At 52.1% G+C, this 22,515-nt stretch overlaps 8 protein-coding genes across 8 annotated transcripts; 4 read left to right on the forward strand and 4 right to left on the reverse strand.

Annotated features, from left to right (window-relative positions):
* Positions 1-2,386: 2,386 nt before the first annotated feature.
* BDW70DRAFT_170027 (putative dUTPase) lies at positions 2,387-3,136 on the reverse strand (the record flags this gene model as incomplete). The annotated part of the gene is made up of 1 exon (XM_073742831.1): positions 2,387-3,136. One exon carries the CDS (start codon positions 3,134-3,136, stop codon positions 2,609-2,611), a length of 528 nt encoding a protein of 175 aa, XP_073593435.1. The 3' UTR covers positions 2,387-2,608.
* Positions 3,137-3,369: 233 nt separating this feature from the next.
* Positions 3,370-5,591, forward strand: BDW70DRAFT_92307 (methylisocitrate lyase ICL2). Its single transcript, XM_073745198.1, has 6 exons — positions 3,370-3,856; positions 3,909-4,197; positions 4,245-4,657; positions 4,706-5,129; positions 5,181-5,434; positions 5,504-5,591. Exons 1-6 carry the CDS (start codon positions 3,430-3,432, stop codon positions 5,509-5,511), a joined length of 1,815 nt encoding a protein of 604 aa, XP_073593436.1. The 5' UTR covers positions 3,370-3,429; the 3' UTR covers positions 5,512-5,591.
* On the reverse strand, positions 5,592-8,067 carry BDW70DRAFT_170029 (putative phenol monooxygenase; the record flags this gene model as incomplete). Its single annotated transcript, XM_073742832.1, has 3 exons — positions 5,592-6,273; positions 6,374-6,839; positions 6,895-8,067. The coding sequence occupies 3 exons, from the start codon at positions 8,065-8,067 to the stop codon at positions 5,825-5,827; spliced, it is 2,088 nt and encodes a 695-aa protein (XP_073593437.1). The 3' UTR covers positions 5,592-5,824.
* Positions 8,068-9,966: 1,899 nt separating this feature from the next.
* Positions 9,967-12,633, forward strand: BDW70DRAFT_170031 (flavin-containing monooxygenase; the record flags this gene model as incomplete). Its single annotated transcript, XM_073742833.1, has 6 exons — positions 9,967-10,763; positions 10,854-11,062; positions 11,100-11,264; positions 11,314-11,479; positions 11,695-12,342; positions 12,395-12,633. Exons 1-6 carry the CDS (start codon positions 10,415-10,417, stop codon positions 12,631-12,633), a joined length of 1,776 nt encoding a protein of 591 aa, XP_073593438.1. The 5' UTR covers positions 9,967-10,414.
* Positions 12,634-13,009: 376 nt separating this feature from the next.
* Positions 13,010-15,867, forward strand: BDW70DRAFT_92319 (uncharacterized protein). Its single transcript, XM_073745199.1, has 8 exons — positions 13,010-13,408; positions 13,492-13,546; positions 13,598-13,697; positions 13,768-13,885; positions 13,931-14,862; positions 14,914-15,005; positions 15,053-15,342; positions 15,390-15,867. Exons 1-8 carry the CDS (start codon positions 13,324-13,326, stop codon positions 15,770-15,772), a joined length of 2,055 nt encoding a protein of 684 aa, XP_073593439.1. The 5' UTR covers positions 13,010-13,323; the 3' UTR covers positions 15,773-15,867.
* Positions 15,868-15,931: 64 nt separating this feature from the next.
* On the reverse strand, positions 15,932-17,025 carry BDW70DRAFT_170033 (putative short chain dehydrogenase/reductase; the record flags this gene model as incomplete). The annotated part of the gene is made up of 4 exons (XM_073742834.1): positions 15,932-16,189; positions 16,243-16,461; positions 16,585-16,905; positions 16,941-17,025. 4 exons carry the CDS (start codon positions 17,023-17,025, stop codon positions 15,969-15,971), a joined length of 846 nt encoding a protein of 281 aa, XP_073593440.1. The 3' UTR covers positions 15,932-15,968.
* A 915-nt stretch (positions 17,026-17,940) lies between these two features.
* On the forward strand, positions 17,941-20,077 carry BDW70DRAFT_170037 (major facilitator superfamily domain-containing protein). The gene is made up of 5 exons (XM_073742835.1): positions 17,941-18,264; positions 18,332-18,724; positions 18,780-18,931; positions 18,992-19,412; positions 19,486-20,077. The coding sequence occupies exons 1-5, from the start codon at positions 18,021-18,023 to the stop codon at positions 19,902-19,904; spliced, it is 1,629 nt and encodes a 542-aa protein (XP_073593441.1). The 5' UTR covers positions 17,941-18,020; the 3' UTR covers positions 19,905-20,077.
* A 169-nt stretch (positions 20,078-20,246) lies between these two features.
* On the reverse strand, positions 20,247-21,883 carry BDW70DRAFT_162433 (putative extracellular exo-polygalacturonase; the record flags this gene model as incomplete). Its single annotated transcript, XM_073741133.1, has 6 exons — positions 20,247-20,288; positions 20,357-20,533; positions 20,614-20,802; positions 20,861-21,021; positions 21,088-21,513; positions 21,574-21,883. 6 exons carry the CDS (start codon positions 21,881-21,883, stop codon positions 20,247-20,249), a joined length of 1,305 nt encoding a protein of 434 aa, XP_073593442.1.
* Positions 21,884-22,515: the final 632 nt, after the last annotated feature.

Consider the following 22,515-nt stretch of genomic DNA (forward strand, 5'->3'; position numbering starts at 1 on the left):
AAGGCCACGTGAAGATAGTAAGGGAAGCAGTTGCTGCCGATGTTTCCAATGCAGATACTCTAACGTTAATTAGAGGACGGTGAACTTAACTGTGGGGGGGACATAGGACCGACTATGCGAGCTGAAATCATCAGTCAACTGGATCCACTACTTAACCATTGAAGGCTCCGCTCAGCTAGTTCTTTGCCTGCCCTCGCTTTCATTGCACGTCGTCTTTTCCCTTGCCACTCTGCGATCAGGAAAAGCTCAGCATATCCTCAATCGATGGACGCTGAACCCTATAAATTAGACACTGATACTTGAATAGGCATTGTAACTCTTCATCTTGATCCTTGCTGAATGGTTTATCGGACAATCTCAGGGCGCTGCAGAGAGATGCATTGCATGCATGATGTTCACATTATGCATCTCAGACGTGTTTCGATAGGGATTGCCGACTGCTGCGGCACCAAGCTCAAGGTGTGACGAGCGGTGTGCGCTTCACTAGGAAAAGTTGCTGACGTGGTGTTAAAATCCAAGATTTTGAGCTAGTTCTGCGCTTTAAACCAAGATCACTACCGAGAATTCTCCTGCATTGACTTGAACGACCGCTGCCGAAATGTATCCTTGCTTGGGCCAAGCAATGATTGTACCGATGCCCTCCCTCCCAGCATTCGCAAGCAGCTATTGAGGGCTCAAAACGGAGTATACTGAAGCATCAACAATTGCGAGCTGGCTTCATATCAAGGGAATTTACAAGGAGTACTTCATGGCATGCACTATTTTGGAACGGCCTTCAGATTCTGAAGGCAGTATGTGTCACTGAAACCCAAGGCCGAGCTGCCACTACTGGCGAGACTCGCGTAAAAGAGATATGCGCCCCGGCTCAGCAGCAATGACGAGAAACTTGCGCCGGTAAAGACCCGCTAGTACAAACGGATTATCAATCTGCTCTATCACAATGATACTCAGCTCTGTCGCTGTCTACTGCCTCTCCAGGCTTACTTTCATACGGATCATGGGCACAATCCTGAGTGGGCTCTATTGCTGATTCATGGGGCATTGTGCTTTCGACAGATTTACAGCCTACATTGAGTAACAGTCCTGCCTTTTAATCTTCTCCATTCTGACACGGCGTTTCCCAATTACAGGGGCAATGCATATCTGTCACCGATGAGTCCAGAGCTCGAGTCATCATCCATTATAGGACCTTGATGAACTGCGGCGTCTCCGATAATTTTTCCGAGCCCCGGCTTTCTCTTCCATTTACAACCACTTGAAGATCTGCTACCAGCCAATATTACTGGGTTCAGCGTCGTATGGCGTCCTAACAGGCTCGAAGACAGCCGTTATAGCACGATTCTGGACTCCTGGATAGGGACAGAATATACCACTCGCAACCCTACGGTAGGCGGCTAGCTCTTGTGGAAGCGCCAGACCGCGTCGAAATTCATGGTAATGATGACCCGACAGCATTGCAGACAACTTGTTAGTAAACGCCTATAGTTACTCAGTATGTTGTTGTCAAGTCGTGGCGCCATTGGTTTCTTGTGCCTGGAAGCCCTAACTCACGTTCAATACATTCCGAACCAACTTTTCACTGGAAAATCCTGCATCACAGCTGATACCAGTCTAACAACATGATCTCTTTGAGCCTTGTTCCATCGAGGAATTAAGGAGTTATTCGTAATCTGGCAATGCCGGTAGCTTCCACCGGGGACTTACGGCCGGAACAAGGACTAACACACGGAAATTACGTACAAATCTCTTGCAAGGCGGATGAGCGAAGTTCCGTCCGAGCTCATGCTCACCAAAGCTCATATAGTTGGCTCATAGCCCAGCACTGGAAACATGGCGTTCCCGACACTACTTCATCAACCACATCGGCTTCTCACCAAACCCCCGGCACGGAAGCACTTCTACGGGGACATTCTCAGCCTGCCAGATTTTCGACTGCCGACCCTAATTCACCATCATATAAATGGGCTACTCGCAGCGCGGACGAAACGGAAGAGGCTTCCACGGGTGCAGAGCTGAACCTTGGAAAGAACAACCTCGCGGGCTCCTCGACATCGTGCAGTTCAAAGTGTCCACAATACTCTACTGGGTACTCTGGATCTGACCAATACATTCGGGCATATAGGTCTTGTTGTCCCGGGATATCGTCCAGGCGCAGGAGTACTTGACCAGCAAAGGCTTGAGACCATCAAGTCGTACGGACAGTTGCTTGAAGGCTTTTACAGAGCCGACCAATAATGCGTTTGGGCTTGGAGAGTATGCGGATTGTATTATGCTACGAAGCAGGCACTCACGAAAGCGCAAGTGGATCCCACTGCTTGTGGTGATTGCTGATCTGGATAGTAACCTGGTTGAGATAAAGCAGCAGTAACAGCTGGCGGGTGCGCTTTGAGGACAGTGGAGGGTAAGGGCGTGCGAGTACCAAGGGCTGTATAGTTGGAGGCGTATGATTCGCAAACTGCAAATAGCAAGCTGCAAATACAAGCTGCATCTACTGACTGAATGTGGCCAGCGAGCGATGAGCTAGCTGCTTTAATCTCCGTTGACTTCCAGGGCCTCTCAAATCTTCCCTTTTATTTTCTGTACAACTTCACCATGTATATCATCGTAGCTATGGCACCATCCCTGGACCATCCCGTCCATTGCTAGCAGTCGACGCTTGGTAGATGCCATTATACCCTTCAACAGTCTCGCGTAACTCCTCAAACACGATTTGCGCAAGCTTCGCATCCCTGAAAAGTACAATCCCATGCGGATTCTTCACCTCCATCAAAGCTCCCAGCGCTCCATCATACCCGGCATCCACTACACCAGCCGTAATCCCAACCCCAGACCGCCAGAGCGAAGATCTCGGATAGATGCTCGCCATGCAATTCCGTGGAACGCGGACCGTTTCGTTGAAATCGATCAGGTAAGCACCTGGCTGTAGCGTGATCGCTTGCTGGCTAATGTTGAAAGGCAGAACAGAAGTCCTAGCTCCCTGGCGCTTTGTATTGTCGAAGTCAACTGTTGCCGGTGAAGTCCACCTCGAGACCTGGCGGAGAGTGAGGTCAACACCACATGGCTGCTGCTGTTGGGCAACTTGTCGCAGGTTGTGCACCAGTTGGCGGGTGACCACCTGGGCGCCGCTGAGGATCATGATGAGTGAGTTAGTGTATCTACCGATTCTCGGACCTTTCGACTACCTTTCGACCAATACTAATTGGCGGTACGGAGCCTGGGTATATCGCTAGAATAGGCTGGGATAGTGACTCAGCAGCATTATTGCTGCATAAGCGAGCCGCGGGGAAGCGGCATCCCCGGAGTTGTCCCAGCGTCAGGGCCGAGGTCGAGGTCGGGGTCGGTCAACATACTTCCCACTCCTCACTCTTATTTAGACTCATTCTCCTTTCTTTTCGTTCAGTCCTCCACGCCAGACATTTGTTCTAAACGATGCTACGATCAATCCCCCGTCGAGTACCCCGACGTCTTCCTATCTTCACTACGACAGTGACCGCTGGCGGTCCCTCTCGTCTCGCCCAGCGCGCGTTCACGTGCGGTTATTTGCGGATGTCGCCGTCATCGCTCCCTCCCGTCCAGCCTCCCATTTCCTCAACGCTTCCCAGCGATTCCTACCAGCTTTTGTCGACCACCGGCAAAGCTGGAGATGCAGAGGATGCTCTTTACGAACAACAAATTAAGGATGTTGAGGCGTGGTGGAATTCGCCCCGCTTTGAGGGCATCAAGCGGCCCTACTCGGCTGCTGATGTCGTTAGCAAGCGGGGATCGTTGCAGCAGACGTATCCGAGCTCGTTAATGGCGCGGAAGCTGTTCAATCTGTTGAACGAGAGAGCGGCAGAGAATAAGCCAGTCCATACGAGTATGCTGCGGTGATTCTGGCTTGATTGGAAGACATGCTAATGCGTACGTAGTGGGTGCCATTGACCCCGTGCAGATGACCCAGCAGGCTCCTAACCAGGAGGTCCTGTATGTCTCAGGCTGGGCGTGCTCTTCAGTTTTGACGACGACCAACGAGGTGTCTCCCGACTTTGGTGATTACCCGTACAACACTGTGCCCAACCAGGTCCAGAGACTGTTCAAGGCCCAGCAGTTGCATGACCGGAAGCACTGGGATGCACGGCGAAAGATGACCCCTGAGCAGCGAAAGTCTACTCCTTACATTGACTACATGCGACCGATTATTGCAGACGGTGACACCGGGTAGGTCGATCATCTAGAGCTTAGCTTGTCTCTACTAACATCCCAAGACACGGTGGCTTGACCGCAGTCCTGAAGCTGGCCAAGCTTTTCGCTGAGAACGGTGCTGCAGCTGTCCACTTTGAGGACCAGATGCACGGCGGAAAGAAGTGCGGCCATCTGGCGGGTAAGGTCTTGGTTCCAATCGGAGAGCACATCAACCGCCTTGTTGCGACGCGATTCCAGTGGGATATGATGGGTGTTGAGAACCTTGTTATTGCTCGGACTGACTCCGAGAGTGGCAAGCTCCTTAGCAGCGCCATTGATGTGCGAGACCACGAATTCATTCTCGGAGTCACCGAAGAGTCGGAACCTCTCGCAGAGACACTGCAGGCCATGGAGAGGGAGGGAGCCGCTCCTTCGGAGATTGATGCGTTTGAGCTGGACTGGGTTAAAAGGCACAAGCTAATGACTTTTGATGAGGGTACGTATATCACCCTCAGCTCCTCCAGGTATATCTAACCTCCGACAGCTGTCGATGCGCACCTGGAAGCCGAAGGTGCTCCTCAAGCCGCTCGTGACGCATACAAGAAGCACGTCAAGGAGAACCCAGACCTATCCATCACCCGTCGACGGGAGTTGGCCAATGACTACACCAAGAGCCCTGTTGTTTGGTCCTGCGACATTCCCCGCACTAGGGAAGGTTTCTACCACTATCGAGCCGGTTTCCCAGCTGCAACCAAACGCGCAAAGGAGTTCGGTCCTTACGCTGACCTCCTCTGGGTCGAAACTGGTGACCCCAACGTCGAAAAGGCCGCGAAGCTCGCAGGCGAAGTACGGGCTGCCCTACCCGGCAAGAAACTCGTCTACAACCTCAGCCCTTCATTCAACTGGATGGGCCAGGGCTTTGATGAGGCATCTCTCAAGTCCTTCATCTGGGACCTTGCACAGCACGGGTAAGCCTCCCACCCATCATTCGCTCGGTGGTAATCAACTAACCAAGTCAGCTTCGTCCTCCAACTGATCTCCCTCGCCGGTCTCCACAGCGGCGCTACCATCACAGCTGAGCTTTCCCGCGCTTTCAAGGACGAGGGCATGCTTGCTTATGTCCGGCTGATTCAGGCTCGCGAAAAAGAACTCGGGGTTGATGTCCTCACTCACCAGAAATGGAGCGGTGCGCCGTACATGGATGGTATTGTGGGTGCGATCCAGAGCGGTAGCAGTAGCAGCAAGAGTATGGGAGAGGGGAATACTGAGAAGGGTGAGTTCAATCCTCTCATATTTTGAGCTCAGATGAGGGTGTCTTTTACTGATGTGGCTGTCGGTACAGGCTTCTAGACTTGGAATGAGGAATAGAGATCCATGGGAGATTATTGGGGGAATTGTGTAAAACAGCTTTGATGTGAGCATTCGAATGTATGTATGTATTCTTTTCGATAGAATATCTAGCTTTATTCCCTCATGCTATGCAACGACTTAAAGCATTATTTGTGCTTGAATGGTTCAAAGCTTCGTTCAACCCTGCGTAGCATCGAAAGTAAGGATCCACTTGTCATTGCACAACCATTCAGGGGTCTATGGAATCATGTCCGATACAAAGTATATCCTTTATTATACACTCACTTTCAGACCACCTAACGAAATGGAAAGTCTAAACTCCTCTCAAAACGCCCCCCAAATACCCCCCCACGGCCTTAACATCATCCAAGGCCACCACAACACCCACATACCCATCGGGCCTCACAACGGCAATCGCGCCCTCGTCCTCAGCAACTCCATAAACAGCGTAAACATCATCAAGCGCACAGCCGCTGTAGAAACGCATCTCGGAGCGCTCCTTGAGTGCCGCGGGGAGATCGCGCCACGTGAACGTGTCGTAGGGGTACGAGTTGTTCTTTCTTGTGCCTGCGCCAGTGCCGTTAGAGGCGTCGGTGGAGTCGTTGTTGCTGGTGGGGAGGCGCGGGTGGATGACGACTTGTTCGATTGTAGACGCTGGGAAAGAAGGGATAGTTTGTTCGGAGAGGGCAGTTAGTGTTTTCGCGGATGTGCCGGTTGGATTTAGAAGGTCGGAGGAGGTAAGAACCAGGATGCGGAAGCGGCCTGTTGAGAGGAAGTCTGCTCATATTGTGTTAACACTCATTCTCGATGGCTAGTGTAGGGTTGTGATGAGGCGAGGGAAGGAGGCGTGTGCATTGCATACCATCATGTAAGTCCCTCCGATTCCCATCAGCAAAGCGCTTGACCTTGACATTCAGTAGTCTCCGTCCTGGGCACAGAATCCCACTGAGATAGTCGACACCCTTGATGGGGTTCCTTCTTGTAGATTTGTCGGTGAATTTCTCGACTGTGATATTTGCAGGATATTCGATCCCGCAGCCGCTTGTGAAGCCGTTGCCGGTGCTGAAGACTTCAAGGAATTGCTCATGTGTTAGGGCTTGGCCGATGCCGTCGTCAGAGCCAATCTTGCCAGAGAACATGGAGGAGAAAGCGCGGTCGAAGTCGATGAGTTGCTGAGCGATTGTGTGCCGCTCCAGATGGTATGTGTCGAGAACGGGATCGGGTTTCGCGGAGTCCAGAGCGCCAGGCGTAAGGCCGTGGATCGAGTAGATAAGCTTCCAGGCTAGGTTGTAGGAGTCCATCATGGAGACGTTCATGCCTTGGCCGGCCTGCGGTCATATTAGCTGATTGGTCTGGAATGTAGAGCTTGGAGTTTGGGAGTACCTTAGGACTGTGCGTGTGGCATGCATCGCCAGCAATGAACACCCGGTTAATCCCCTTCGAGTCCTTGACGGTGAATTGTCCAGACACGCGCTGGCCAATCTGATACGCCGCCCACCAATCCACAGCACCATCTTCTTTGGGTCTGATATAGTACGGCTTGAACGCCTCAGCCGCCTGCTGGAAAATACTCTCCAGCGTAACGCCCGCCCTGCGTGCCTTCGCAGCATCCTTCGCCCTCCGATCATCGCCAGCCTCAATCTCAATCTCGGGAACCTGCACGTAAAGTCTCGTCAGGTAGTCGCCTGTCGCAATGCGCTCGCGCGGGATAACCATGACCGAACCCGCGGGGGAATGGATCGCAGTCCGCCGCCGAATATCAGGGAAGTCCGTATCCACAACCAGATCCACCACTCCCCAGATATGGTCCAGGGATTCACCCTCCAGACTGAGACCCATGCACCGCCGGACTATCGAGTGCGCTCCGTCCGCACCGACGAGGTACTTGGAGCGGATCGTCCTCTTTTCCTTCTCGCCATCGCCATTCCCAACCTCGATCACCGCCACAATCGGAAACTCCCCATCCGCCTCCTCATCAAGTCTCACATCCAAAAGCCTCGTATTCCTTTGAACGCCGCGCTTCGAATACCTCAGCAGATCTGTCTCTAGGATCCGCTCAATGCGTCCCTGGTGGATTGTAACCTCGTGCTGAAAGCGTGCGGGCACGCTCACGTCCGGCACGATGGACGTCCGTTCAATCACATCGCCTTCAGTTTTACCTGTTGGATTCCAGAACGCGACTTCCTCCATATGGCAGCCATCGTTGAGGATCTCGTCTGCGGCCCCGAGCGATTTCAGGACCTCAAGGGTCCGCGGTTGCAGGCCGTCTGCTTGGCCGGATCGAAGCGTGCTGGGCTTGGCGTCGACGCAGAGAAGCGAATCGTCAGAGAGGCCATAGCGCGCGAGGAGAAGGTTTAGCATCAATCCGGCGGGGCCGGCGCCAACGATAACGACTTCATATTTCTCTTGTTCGATCTGTTCGGATTGGGAACTGGAAGCCGAAGAGGAAGGAGATGGTTTTGCGAAGGCGGGGGAAAGGCGGGGGAGAGGCGGCGCAAAAGAGGGGAGGACGCGCAGCTCGCGGGAGGAGGCGGAGAATTCTGTAAAGGTAGGCATAATGGCAGATCAAACCGAGCGAAAGCGATACTTAGAAAAAAGCAATAGTATCTGGGTCAATTGCAATCTATCAATTGCAATGGATTGCGATCAATGCACCTGAAGGAACTGGGCTCGACTGATATAAGAGATCGCCGTGGATCGGACAAACCCCACTGTGCCTGTGCCTGGCCTGTAAGAATTATTAAGAGATGACTGATGCCAGTCGCCGGCTTTGGCGATGCTTTTATATCCGATCAGACGATAATGGCATGTTCGCTGGGGAGAAATTCTCCGTCTCGTCTTCAACTAGTGCCGCAGGGATTGGAAGTTTGGTCGTTTTAGTGTGCTGTGCCGCAGACAAGAGACTGCGAAACACTCTCGCCGTCCTTCAGGCCCAGTGAGAGACATCCGGTACGAATTGAATAAAAGATGAGCATATGGATGCAGAGAGACGAGGCCAGTCTTGCCGCTTCTCTTTAATGCTGACTGCCGCCGATCTACAATCCTTCTATAGAAGCCATCTCCCGCGCGGCCCCAACACGCTGCTGCATCCCTGCAGCTGCGGTAGATACCCCGGCCATTAAAGCCGTCAATATAGGCGGCATTCATCTATCTCGCTCCTCAATTGGACGAGCGAGAGATACCGAAAGCAGCCCTGTTGAACCCTATGAAACCGAGGTCCAACCTGTGTTACGGCTGGCCGTCATCGAGCACCTGACGGATATACGGAAATAACTTGCAGTATCGGGGAGCCTGGACCTCCCAAAGGAGGAAATCTGGGGAAAATCAGTATGTACTCAGAGTATTCTGAGTACGTTGCGGGTAGCGAACGGAGCAATCTACCCCGCCTCACTATCTCCTCAGTATCCATTATTGGCAGAGGCTTGATCAAGAACCGGAAAGTCGAGTCTCTGAGCTACTCCTGAGTACAGAGCGACTGCCCCCTGTGGCCGCTTCTCCGTCGGCGTGTGGTGCGTAACTCTGGAGTCTGAAGTTGCAGAGTATAAAGACGGCCTGCTCTTGCTCATTGACACCACTAGTATGACATTTCAGCGAGACGAGCGTTGAGACGAGCGTTGAGACGATCGTTGCCTGAGGCTGGAATTTCGGTGTATTACCGAACTAGAAACGTTAACCAATTCAGTGTTGGGCTAGTACGGTAAGTAGTTGTAACCAGCTGTATTGAACTCGGCGGTTCTCCGTAGAGTCCTCTTGGTGGCTGTCAGATGAACGAGGCACTAGTAAGAAGCGGATTTTCTTTTTCCGTTTTTGGGGGGAAAATAAAAAATAATCCACTAAGCAGTAATTGGAAGCGTATTATTGAAATCTCCAGGAAGGATTCCATACCCCGCGTTTGCTGACCCGGGGCACTGGAGGATTGGGGGATTTCCGATTGACCGTCACGAAATCATCGGGTACCAGGGGTGAGGACCGATAGGACTCTTGGCTCTGGCTATCTGGTACTCGATTTGTCTCTTGTCGTTGGAGTTGCAAGGTTGTCGCCACAGTGTAACAATTTTCATAGTAGGCATGATACTTCCCTCTCGCTGGCGCCTCTTGCCGGGGTTTGTCCGGCCGATCTCTGGCACGGCTCAATTCCACTCTGCAGGGTTGCGTGCCACTATTTCAGATGCCACAGCTCGACCCAACTGAACCTAAACCCTAGGCTCGCTGAGATGGCAACCCATCGTAGTTGTAGTTCAGAATGCTACTGGGATTCTCCAGGCGTTTGCAAGAACATACATGCTGGGCTCAGCATCTGCAGACGATAGTTGGCACGGTTGTCTGTTCTAACCCGTCTACACGAGTCGTAATCGACTTTGACTGGCCAGTCATAACTCGAGCCATGGGATCCAGGCTCCAGATTCCTATAGTTGAACTTCGTTTCCCCGTAATGGGGGCCAAGGGGGATTTCCTGAACCTGGCTTGACTTCGTCTGGAACCGAGGGTCCACTTTCCCAATCTCCTCAACGCAATTCTGGATTTCCAGCATCCGAGCCGTTCAATCCAAGCACTAATAACGTCTAGTGCAGAACCGCAGTGGATCATGGAACCTTTCGCAGACACCCGCCAGACCCGGTTTGCCTCGGGGGGATCCATTGACGACAACGGGGAGGAGATGGGAGTGTGATGTACGGATGGAGACTCCGCACTTTTGCCTGGTCGAGAGAGGCGCTAGTCTGGTTAACTGCTTCGGCCCTGAGGAGTTGGCGCATATCCTCCGGGGGGGAGTCATTCAGCGTTTCCACCGCACAACGGCCCCTGACCCTTGTCTCCTGTTGATTTATATACCTCGCCTGCTGTGATACCCGACTTGCCAGTCCTGTCAGAGTTGGTTCGATTCTCACGGAAGACAGCAAGTATCATGAAGCGTTTATCAAGAGTCTTTGGCCGCGGTTCGTCTGAGCCGAAGGTCGAGCAGGTGGTTTCTGTTCATACCAACGGCACATCTGAACCCAACCATGTAGCCAAAGACGCTATATCAAAGCCAGCAGTAGCTCAGGCTGCAGTCACTGGACCTTGGATTGTGGAAGAGCGCTCTATCGATGCATACCGTCCCATGAGGGTTGTGGTTATCGGCTCTGGAATCTCTGGCATCATCTCATCGATTCGTCTCCGGCAAAGGATCAGCAAGCTGGATCTTTGCGTCTATGAGAAGAACGCGGATATCGGAGGTACTTGGCTTGAGAACAGATACCCTGGCTGCGCATGCGGTGAGTAAACTCTGCGAAGGGCAAACACGTTCATTTGAGACAAAGTTTGGGGATAGAGTTTGGGCATCTAGGACTAACGGTGCTCTGAAGACATTCCTGCCCACACATACCAGGCCACTTTTGAGCCAAACAAAGAGTGGTCAACCTTCTACGCTGCGGCTCCAGAGATCCACAAGTATTGGAAGCATGTATCGGCCAAGTATGGCTGCGAAAAGTACATCAAGTTCAAGCATCGAGTTGTTAGCGCAACGTGGGACAATGACCGAAGCAAGTGGACACTGCAGGTGAGGAATGTCTCCGTCTTAGGCTCAATACATTGCTAATATCTGACTATAGGTCAAAAATCTCGATAGTGGCGAGGTCACTGAGGATCAATGTGATGTGGTGGTGTCAGCTAGCGGCGCTCTTAACGAATGGAAATGGCCCAGTATCCCGGGTCTCCATGACTTCAAAGGAAAATTGATGCACAGTGCGAACTGGGACGAGAGTTATGATTACAGCGTAAGATGCGTCCATCTGTGCAGCGTCCGTTTACTAATTGCTTGGGCAGGGCAAGAGAGTTGCTGTCATCGGAAACGGGTCCAGCGGTATTCAGATTGTCCCTGGAATGCTGCCAAAAGTGACACATCTCGATCATTACATCAGAGGCCGCACATGGCTCTCTCCCACCTTTGCCCGTGAGCAGGTCGACAAGCGTAGTGCAGAACTCGAGAACTGTAAGTTTTCAACCTCCCGGAGCGGTTCTTGCTGACAATCGGCCAGTCTCATTCACCCCAGAGGAGATTGAGACGTTCAAGAAGGACCATTCAGCATATCAAAAATTCCGGAAAGGTAGGGGAGAAGCCCAGAAACGGGATGACTTTCGACAGCTGCTGATGATCTGCAGAAATAGAGACGGAGCTGCAGTCGGTGCACGGCTGCACCATTGTAGGCTCGCCAGAACAAGTTGGAGCGACGGCTTTCTTCACCGAGAATATGAAGCGCCGGCTCAGAAAGAAGCCGGAGCTCATCAACGATCTTCTGCCAACATTCGCCCCTGCCTGCCGTCGGCTGACTCCTGGGCCCGGGTACCTCGAGGCTCTCACGGACGACAAGGTCGACGTTATTTCAAATCCAATTGTCAAGATCGTCGAAGACGGCGTCGTCACGGAAGACGGACAACATCATCCAACCGACGTTATCGTCTGCGCTACTGGGTTCGACACCACTTTTACCCCGCGGTTCCCTATCGTCGGCAAGGACGGAGTGTCTTTGGCAGAGAGATGGGAGGCAACACCCGAGAACTATCTTTCCCTCGCAGTGGACGGGTTCCCCAATTACTTTATCTGCCTGGGTCCTAATGCAGCGTTGGGCGAGGGCAACCTGCTCCTCCTGATCGAGAAGGAGATCGACTACATCACCTACTGTCTTGCAAAGATGCAACGGGACAATATCCGTGCGATGAGCGTGCGTAAGGAGGCTGTCGAGCGGTTCACGAAACACTGCGACCAATATTTCTCACGGACAGTCTTCGGCATGGAATGCCGCAGCTGGTATAAGGGCGGCTCGTTGAACGGGAGGGTTACAGCACTATGGCCTGGTAAGCTTGACCCCTTATGAAACTGTCAAACAGCAACTGACAAGTGAGGCAGGCTCCTCTCTTCACGCGATGAAGGCTCTCGCCCATCCGCGGTGGGAGGACTACACATATGACTACGTCAACGACAACCCGAATGGTTGGCTGGGTGACGGATGGGCAGAGGACGAGAGAAATAAGATCATCAACGTCGATTATTTAGATGATGATCAGGTCGACTTCCCCACGTCTGTGATTGTAAAGCAGGAGCTGAACGGAGGGACGAATGGGATGACGAACGGGGTGGCCCACTAAGCATTTTCTGCTGTTTCATTAGCGACTTTTTATCGTTTTACCATTTTTATCGTTTAACAAAGATTAACAAAGGAATGATCGTTATTGGGCACAGTAGACCCTGTCAATCTCAGATAAAGCACAAAGCGAACCTGTGTATGGTAAAGAGTTGAGAGGAACAGGTATCTTGAAACCAGTAGACTCGTGTGTTTTGCTTTTTCAGGCACTCGGTGTGTTTGATTATATAATATATGCTATAGCCAATCATTGAGCGGCATAAAATACCTGCTGCGGGTACAATACCGGGCGTTGGCTCTCCGCACGAGACTTGCAGGCAGATCTGCCTCCGCGCCCCAACATTACGATACATCGCGTTACAAGTCTCGATGAACGAATCGAGAGCTTCATTATTGTTCCCACTGGACACCCAGGCTATTTCTTCCTTCTCCGTCGAAGCGGCCAAAAGAGCCAAAGACTGCTGAAACGCCACTGAGCTGGGGGAAAGGCAAGGTCCCATGGAACCCGTGAATAGCACAACCGTGACAGGCTGAGAGTTGCTTCTCCCCCTCCCGCCCAGACTCGAGCTCGTTCGGGTCTCGAGGTCTCTTAATCGGTTTCCCCCCTCTCGAGTCGGGTCCGGTCTCGAGGGCCTTCTTTACCCCAGAATCTCCTCCCCCCAAGCTCCTCCCCGATGCATCCCAGACAGTCGTCATGAAGCCCACCAAGCATTTCTGCTGCACAATCTGCCAGCGGGGTTTCACACGCATTGATCATCTGAAACGACATCACTTGCGTCGTATGTGGCTGTCTTACCGCTAATCTTGCTTCCCTTCGACACCTCGAATTTGTTTGCGCAAACTGACCAGGGTATCCCGGTAGACACTGGCCTAAAGCCGTACTCCTGTATCTTCTGCAGCGAATCTTTTGCGCGATGGTGTGTTTTGTTGAGACTCAGACGGTTCTTGTCTCGCTAATGAAAAATTAGTGATAATCTGCGCGATCACTATGCCGACTGCGCTCAACGGGGCGATCGGGGGATTCCTGAGACTGGCCAACGAGGCCGGAGGCGACATGCATGCCAATCTGTATGGCAAACCCTTCCTGGCTTCTCCTGGCTTCTCGCGGCCCCAATCATCCACCAGCTGACGCATGCAGTGCACATCGATGAAACTCCGATGCGATGGACAAACCCCATGTGGTTCTTGCGTCAAGAGGAATCTTGAATGTAACAAAGCGCGCAAGGCCAGCATAAGTAGTCCAGGGGCCAGTTCAGGTACGTTCGACTCGGCGTCGTGCGGATTCGAACTCATTTCTGTAGATACGCCTTCCGCGAAACAAGAAGACCATGAGCGGCCCTCAGAACGAGGATCTATCAAATTCCTCCTTAACGGAGGGACGGACAGTTTCACAGAGGATTTCCTCCTCCCCCCGCGCAGCGATCGGACTCGCGGACTTGAGTATCACCACCAGAAAGAAGAAGCCGAGAGCTCGATGCTAGCATTCAAATCAGAAGGGGAACCTACAGAGTTCGCACCAGCGTTCGTTGATTTAGACTCCAATAGTCTGTCGTTCTTCCAAGACACTTTTCTTGACTTCTTTAACGGACCTTTCGGGGAAACGCACAAACCAACTAGCGATACATACGCCGGGGGAATGATGGATTACACGCCGATCCCTACCTCTAATCACGACCCTAATCTGGCATTCTCGGGCCAGCAACCGTTTGAGCCTGAGAGGCCGTATGCAACGGCTATGATTCAAGCCATTCTATCACGAGCGTGGTCGGTGCCCCTCGATGCGAAAGTACACGAGGAGATATCGACAAACGTAACCTTTCTTTTGACGACTGGGCGCATTCAGAAATTCATTGCTTTATACTTCAAGTACTGGCACGCGAATTGCCCTATGATCCATGCGCCGACTTTCAACCCTGAATATGTTGCATTGCCACTTCTCACGTCTGTAGTCTTCATGGGCGCAATGTACACGAAGGACGAGCGAGAGCGATATGCTGCGAAGAGACTCCTTGACCTCGCAGAGCTATACATCTTCTCCAGCGACATTTTTTCTAGCGAGTATGAAGTGGCCGCGACGATTTGCGGTAACCGACAAGCCGAAAGCGACGCCCATGGTTGGCTTCAGTTCCAGACTCTCCAGGCTGGGTTTCTGATGGTGGTGGCTCAGTACTGGGCTGGGGGGCCGGTTTCCAGCAGTCGCGCCATGGAGGTTCGATTCAGTGAAGTCGTCAAGGTATGAAAACCCGTCTGCACATCAACGAGGGTGCTAACCGCGCGGCTACAGGTTGCCCGTCGGATTGGTTTGCTCACGTATCGGCATACGCCAGAGGACGGTATTGATGAGAAAATATGGATTCAGAACGAATGTCGTATTCGGTAAGTACTCTAGCTCGATCTGACTCGATGTCGCTAATCACGGACAGTACTATGAACGTCATATCTCTTCTTGACTGCGCCTTCTACTTCTATCAGAATTACCCATGCCGACTTTCTCATACAGAACTGCAGTGGGAGTTTCCGTGCTATGAGTCAGTATTTGCCTCCGAACATCCATTTGCTGCTCCAAGCTTCCAAGTATCACGAGAAATCACCATTCGTGATGCGTTCAGTGACATGTTCGAAGAGGCTGGCGGACGTGATCTCCCTTCACCACCTGCATCCTCAGGCGCACTTGCAACTCTGACGGTACTAGACATGTTTGTCTTGATTCACGGTATGCTCCGTCCCCGGCAATCTCGTCTACTTACCTGACCGCTGTAGTATTGTACGCTTTTATCAATACGCACATGACCTGTCTAGCTCCTCTTATGCGATCTATGCACAACTCTGGCGTTAACCAACCTGTTGCGGTACCTAGCTCGGGTAAAAGGCGCCAGACAGCTGCCCAAGAGGACTCGACTCTGGCTCCCATTCGCATGGCATTGATGCGTTGGCGAGATCACTGGTTGACCCTCCGCAACACTGTAAGCAGTTGTGAATGGGCTTCCATGGGCTTTTACAAGAATGGATATAACTTTTGGCTCGTCTCGCAACTTTTAATTACAAAAAAGGAGAGCGTCGATGTGGTTATGAAGATGGAGGTGCGATGTGAGGATAAGCTGGAAAAGCTCAAAGTGCTCCTGAAGGATGACAATGAATTATGATGGTTACGATTTTTATATTCAAAGGCTTAGATACTTTGGTTGTGTTCCCTCTATGTTTCTGGAGCGACTGGGTTTCTTCTTACTATAGAGGTGGGGGGTTCATTTGTCACTTATGGCTGTATAGGTATCACTATCACATAGACTATCAGGCGTTGGCAAGCAAATACATGCATATTTTCATTCCATTGCAACCACTCTAGGCATATCCCAGTGACCAGAAATTCTCGATATTCTTCCCGGTATCTTCATCCACGTACGCAGGAGGCTCAGCAAACGTGACCTGCTCACCATGCAACTCCGCAATCTTGCCGGTCAGCGAAGGGTCACTCACAAACTGCTCAGCAGCCCGTTGAGCAGTCGACATCGGCGTCAAGATCATCGTCTTGAACAAGTCTGAACTCGGCGCAATATTCGTTTCTACAGTGGTCCAGTTTAGTCGCAACCATATCCGTCGTATCGAGAAGACTCACCGATCACTGCTGGCGCAAACCCGTTGATCTGAATCTGCTCCCTCTCCAACGGCCTCGCAAGCGACCTCACCAACCCGATAACACCGTGTTTCGTGGCCGAATACAACGGAGCCATGGGGAAGGGATATAATCCCGCATTCGAGGCAGTACAGATGACACTCCCCTTTGAACCGTTGATGGCCTCATTCTTTGAGATATAATGAAGAGCCAGTTTAACACCTTCACACAGAACCAGTCAGCCACCCCTTTCTCCCCTTCACGGAAATTTCTCTTTCTTCTTTTTTTTTCTTCTCCTTCCATTCGATCTCGCAGTTTTGACCAGCCGCGACCGGTAAGACTTACTATACAAAACCCCAACGAAGTTAACATTTATCGTTGCCAGTTCCGGCTTTGTCAGCTTTCCATCCTTCTCTGGCAGAAGAGACCCTTTCTCTGTGATCCCCGCATTCGCAAAGACAACATCTACGCGGCCTTGCTGGGCAACAACATTCTCGAAGGCCGCAGCCTGGCTCTCCCAGCTGGAGACGTCGACTCTCTCGAAACTGAAGCTGGACGAAGGGAACTCGGACAGTAGCTGCTCGACCACGGCCGCGCCCGTTGTGGCATTAATATCAAAGATGGTGATATGAGTGTTTGGTTGCGGGGCGAACTGGCGTGTGATGCCTAGGCCAATCCCCGAGGCGCCGCCTGTATGCTACTGTTAACTGGGACTGTACGAAGGGTTTCGGATGTGACTATTCTGGGGGACTGGCCTGTTACGATGATGCTTCGTCTAGGAGACATTGCGACTGATTTGATTCTGATGCTGGTGCCGATACCGATGCTGATGGTGGTGAGTTGGTCGTTTACTGAGCTGGGCCCGCCAATCGTTTGAGATATGGTATTATGGGTAATGAACAGCGCGGAAGTTGTCCGATCCTTCCTCCCCCTCTTTTTCTTCTGTATCGCAGGATGTGGGATGGGGGAATCCCGATTTTGGAGTTCAGGGCCGAACGATGACGATAATGGACCGATGATGGGCCGGCAATTGGCGCGTTCTACGATGGCTTGGCTCAGTGGATTTTCAGCAAGGATAGGTGAAAGAGCCGATGTATCTTCTAGCTGGATTGGTCTCTTCGCCACGCCTCCTCCAGGGCTACTCTGTTCCGTGGTTAGACGGCTACGTGCTACGGGGCTGTGGGGGCTGCACCCTCTGCAGTAGTCCGGGGAGATGAGGGCTTGTCTCTGGATCCGGTGGGTACAGAATGCACGTCTTTCGCCCACCTAGTGAGTGCTGCGAGTCAGCCATGACTCATGACTTCCCCCCGTAAGGTACAGAATATGCACCCAGTGCTCTGTACTCGTCAATAATAAGCGAGGAGAGCAATCATGTATTATCGAGTAAAGCTTCCGCCTTTCTTCGTGGTCCCCTCTAACCCCGGAAAACCTCCACCCCATGGGGATTCTACCGTCCCCAGGTTCTCTTCTCCGCAATGCATTTCTCTTGTCAGAATTAGAAGCCATGCTTCAGTGCTCCACTGCTGAACCGATCAGTTTTGACATGCCCAACTGGGCAGGATTTGGTATCCGGGGGAGAGCCGAACCGCCAAAAAGGTCTGGGGAAGCCCTGTTGGCCCAGCTTCTGGGTACATCTCCTCCCTTCCCGGAAAACCTGGCCCAGCTGGCCCGTCGATCATTCTTAATCCTCCACTGACCCCCAGCTGTCATTCTGCATCTTTCCAATTGGGAGGCCAGTCTTTGAGTTCTCCCGTTCCCGATATCTCTACTTCTGCCACAAAATGCCTCTTGGGATCCTTGAAGACACCAAGCTTGAGACCGTACCGGGCACTGCGCCCCTTAACGAACTCGGCAACAACAATGCCTATGCAGGCATCGACCCTGCTCTGCTCAAACATGACAAGAGCGGCGAGATAGTGCTTGTCCCTCAGCCGTCGGACTCGCCTAATGACCCCTACAACTGGCCGCGGTGGAAGAAGGAACTCTTCACCATTACCTTTGGCTGGGGCTGCGGTTGCACAGGAGGTAAGTCATCGACCTTGATTGGAAGTAGTGTTTGGTTCCACCAATTCTTTAACGCTTTCATCTATAGCCGTTGGACCTCTTCTCGGAGCAGCATTCGTCCCCCTCGCAGAGCAATTCGGCGTCTCACTCAATACCTTTGTCTCCGGCGTCCAGGGGGGAACAATTGCCGCAATTGCCGTGGGAAGTCTGGTCTTCAACTGCATTGCAGTCAAGTACGGCAAGCGTCCGGTGTACCTGATCACGACAATCGGAATGATGGTAGCATGTTTCTGGGGCGCTGCGGCCAAAAGCTTCGCCTCGCTCGTGGCATCGCGTGTCCTCATTGGTCTTTGCATGGGCCCTTTCGAAGCATTGGTTCCTGCCTCAATTGGAGATGTCTGGTTCGTCCATGAACGCGGTCTGCGCACAGCGATCTTCAACCTGGGTGTCCTGGGCGGCATCAACCTTGCAACTCCGATTGGTAAGTAATGAATGCCTTTCTGTCCTTAGGATAGTTTCAGGCTAACTTTCTGCAGCCGGGCAGGTGATCGAGTACGGAGACTATCAGATCTGCCTCTACGGCATGGGTGGTGCGTTTGCGTTGGCACTTATAATGGTGTTCTTCTGGATGCCAGAAACTGCATACGTACGAACAGATGCGCTGAGCATCGATACCGGCCATGACTTGGTACGCTCGGCCCAGCTCGCTCCCCAAAGCGCAAACTCATTTAACTGGTGAACAATACAGACCGCACTCGAAGGGAAAACAAGCACAAAGCACCTCGAAGCCGCAGTCGACGCAGACACAGCCGCAGCCCCAACTTCCGCCGATGAACCGCGGATATCATATATCCGCGAACTCCTTCCCTATAGCGGCTATGTCAACCACATTTCCTTCTGGAACACTCTCATCCGCCCCGTCTACCTTGTGGCCTCTCCCGCCGTCGTCTGGGCCGTCATCCTCTTCACCACATGCATTTCCTGGCTCGTGCTCATCTCCCTCACTATCTCTCAGATCTTCTCCGCACCACCATACAGCTTCTCTGTTGGTGCAGTCGGTGCCACAAACGTCTCATCCTTCGTTGCGTCTCTTATCGGAACACTCGTCGCAGGACCACTAGTCGATGGAGTTGCTCGAAGGTTATCTAAGATGAACAAGGGAATCTTTGGTATGCTTCTTTTCCTTTAACCCAATCCATACCATCCCACCAACTTAGACTAACTTTGGCATCAACGCTCTAGAGCCCGAATTCCGCCTCCCTATCATGATAACATACCTCCTCTTCACGGCAACCGGCTTCTTCGCCTGGGGCGCCTCCCTCTCCAATCTAGACCCCTGGCCCATTCCCGTAATCGTGTGCCTGGGTCTCATAAATCTCGGCGTGCAACTAGGGACAACGGGCGTGGTGACGTACGTGGTGGACTGCCACCGTGAGAAAGCAAGCGAGGCCTTCGCGACGATGAACTTTGTCAAGAATCTGTTCTCGTTCGGACTTACTTTCTACGTAAACGGGTGGATCGATACGCAGGGGGTGCGGGATGTTTTCTACACCATTGGTGGTATCACCATCGGGGTTACACTGCTTACAGTGCCGATGTATGTGTTTGGTAAGAGGGCGAGGAGCTGGGTTCATCGGCATCGGATTGCAGAGAGGCTGTAAGGACTCTCTACCTTTCGTCTCTGAGTTGAGGTTGTGGGGCTTGGGACAAGCTTAGGGCGGGCTTGGTTCAGTGGGAGGTATATATCATTCTTGAGATTTAGGAAGTAGGCACATAAGCGTTACTTGGTCGAACGGGGTCCGCGTCCGGGTTAGGCTTTGTGGGAAGGTATAATAGGTATACGGGCGGATAGTTCCTTGTGTCTTAAAATGCAGACTTATATTAATACATTTCAACATTATCCGCATGGTCAAAGTGATCATTTTTGACTACCATGTCATATTATACCAAGATAACGACTATACACCACACCTTCCAATATCCTCTCGCCGTACCATCCTAACCTAGCCAGAGGTACAGTTGACCTGCAGGAGACTCTCGTCGACCTATAGCATTCATTAGCCAACACTCCTCTTCGGCAGACACAGGCAGGCGAGGTGAATTGAGTACTCACATTCGTGCAAATAAAGTCATTTGTACCGCTGGGGCTGACAACATCGATATTCTCAACATAGATATTGGAGCAAACCTCCGGACTCGAGCAAACAATCGTGCCAATGTTCGGATCCCGCGCTGTCGATGTGGTTCCGTACATATTCGAGATGTGAATGTCCGAGATGGTCAGGTTACTCTGCATGCGTCACCGTTAGCAATGCAACGCAATCCAACAACCTTTGGCGAAGCAGATCAGTACAGGGTAAGCAGACGTACCGGGTACTCGTTGCACAAGGTCATGTTTTTTTGTCCGTAGCACTGCGTGATTTCAATCGCCCAGTCGACGTTCTCAATGTACATGTCTTCGTAGGTGATATTTGAGACTGATCCGAGACCGCCCCCGCCCTGAAGGTCCTCAGACATGGCGGATGCGACGCCCGGCCAGACCTTGATGCGAGCCATATCCTGCATTGTTCCATTAACTCTGTGCGCTGTAGAGGATTTGATGGACGGCAAGGCATACAGAAGCATTATACATTGAGATGTTATAGACGAGCACGTTCTTAACGATATCAACCTCGCCAACGTACTGACCTAGCGAGCCAACTGAGATACCGTGCGAGCCATTGCAGTACAGGTTCTGGACGAGGATTTCGGTGCTGTTCGGTTTGAAGGAGACGCAGTCTGTACATCACATATCAGCACCCGCCATTTATCCTTCTATGGCAGGGACAAGGGTAGAATACATACCATCCCCATTGTTGATAACGGAATTCTGAATAACAATATTCTTAGAACGGTATGTATCCCAGCCATCCGTATTCTTCGCCTCGTTCTCGCTTTTGCTGTACCCGGAAATGTCGATTCCGTCGAAGAGCACATCCGAGCTGTTCGCAACAAGCTGGTACCACTGCGGCGAGTAGCGCAGCTTCAGCGGCCCAATAGTTCCGCCGTGCAGGCCGATCACTCCAAACAAAATAGGGCGCAGGATAAGCGGGTCCTCAGCGTACAGGTCGTACCAGATCTGGCCATTGCCGTCGAGCGTGCCCCCGCCATAGACGTTCACATCTTCGCCGCCAAGCTGGAAGAAGGTCGTCGCGTTCTGGAACGTGTGTTTGAAGGAGTTGGCTTGCCAGTAATCCGTGTCATTTGTGAACTGAATGCGGCCGAGGATTTCTGCCTATGATCAGTATACGTGCGGTACAGAAAAGAGCTGGGCGGGTATAATGAACGCACCAAGATCAACATGCTTCAGGAACGTCAGATCCAGAGCCGTGCCGATGGTATACTCCTTCTCTTCGGCGAAGACGACCTTTCCGCCGTTATTGCAGCTCTTCAAGGCGGAGAGGATGAACGCCGAGTCGTCGCGGCCGTCGCCATGGGAGCGCACATGGCAGACTTTCTTGCGTGGGTGGCTGTAGGGGAGAGGTTTGAAAGGCCGCTTGGGGCCTACGGCATCGTTTCGAGAGCGCGAGAAGTGGCCTTCAACTGTGAGGCCGAGGGAGAGGACGCTCACGGCCGAGGTGAGGAGGTGTGAGAGCTTCATTCTCTCAGGAAGCAAGGATGGGATCCTTCAGGTTTGCAGAAATTCAGGTGAATTGGGATTCCGCAGCGAGCCCATGCAGCAAAGTGGTGGCTGTAGGCTTTATTTATACCAATTTTTGTACATTCTTCTGCTTGTACCGCGGTCTCTGCTCTGATCCTGGCAAGGCTCTCCACCGGCAGCCCTGCGGAGAAATCAATATCGACCCCTCAAAAGCAATCATTTTGTCCGGGGGTAGAGCGAGAAACTTGGGGAGATTGTGGAGAACTAAGCTCCGTGCTGAAGCTTGGATTGGGTATCAAGAAGATGTTGAATGAGTAGGAGCTTGGAGGTTGTGAAGAGAAGATGTGATAGGAGGGATAATTGTGTGTTTGGCTGGGTCTCCAATACGCCGAGTGGCGGAGAATTCTCTAAGCTGCGCTAGCACACTGGATCGTCGCTGGTATTTCCGTTTCATATAGAATTGTAAGGTGGTTGGCATAGGCCATTTTGTTTTTATTAATCAGAGGCACCAATCCTACGGCTCCGCAAGAATGATTTCTGCATGGTGGTTCTACTATAAATGGCAAGCCCTAGAAAGCCGTCTCATCAGATGAGTCCATGTACGGAGAGAGATTTGCTCAGTATACAATTGG

The sequence above is a fragment of the Aspergillus foveolatus genome (genome assembly GCF_047715535.1).
Source record: "Aspergillus foveolatus strain CBS 279.81 unplaced genomic scaffold BDW70scaffold_49, whole genome shotgun sequence".
Taxonomy (NCBI): domain Eukaryota; kingdom Fungi; phylum Ascomycota; class Eurotiomycetes; order Eurotiales; family Aspergillaceae; genus Aspergillus; species Aspergillus foveolatus.

Excerpts from the sequence above, each read along its gene's own strand:
- BDW70DRAFT_92319 (XM_073745199.1), top strand. The coding sequence starts at position 13,324 with ATGAAGCCCACCAAGCATTTCTGCTGCACAATCTGCCAGCGGGGTTTC. Across the intron at positions 13,698-13,767 it reads GGCGACATGCATGCCAATCT|TGCACATCGATGAAACTCCG; the intron begins GTATGGCAAACC and ends TGACGCATGCAG. Across the intron at positions 13,886-13,930 it reads TAGTCCAGGGGCCAGTTCAG|ATACGCCTTCCGCGAAACAA; the intron begins GTACGTTCGACT and ends TCATTTCTGTAG.
- BDW70DRAFT_170037 (XM_073742835.1), top strand. The coding sequence starts at position 18,021 with ATGCCTCTTGGGATCCTTGAAGACACCAAGCTTGAGACCGTACCGGGC. Across the intron at positions 18,725-18,779 it reads CAACCTTGCAACTCCGATTG|CCGGGCAGGTGATCGAGTAC; the intron begins GTAAGTAATGAA and ends AACTTTCTGCAG. Across the intron at positions 19,413-19,485 it reads GATGAACAAGGGAATCTTTG|AGCCCGAATTCCGCCTCCCT; the intron begins GTATGCTTCTTT and ends TCAACGCTCTAG.
- BDW70DRAFT_92307 (XM_073745198.1), top strand. The coding sequence starts at position 3,430 with ATGCTACGATCAATCCCCCGTCGAGTACCCCGACGTCTTCCTATCTTC. Across the intron at positions 3,857-3,908 it reads GAATAAGCCAGTCCATACGA|TGGGTGCCATTGACCCCGTG; the intron begins GTATGCTGCGGT and ends ATGCGTACGTAG. Across the intron at positions 4,658-4,705 it reads GCTAATGACTTTTGATGAGG|CTGTCGATGCGCACCTGGAA; the intron begins GTACGTATATCA and ends AACCTCCGACAG.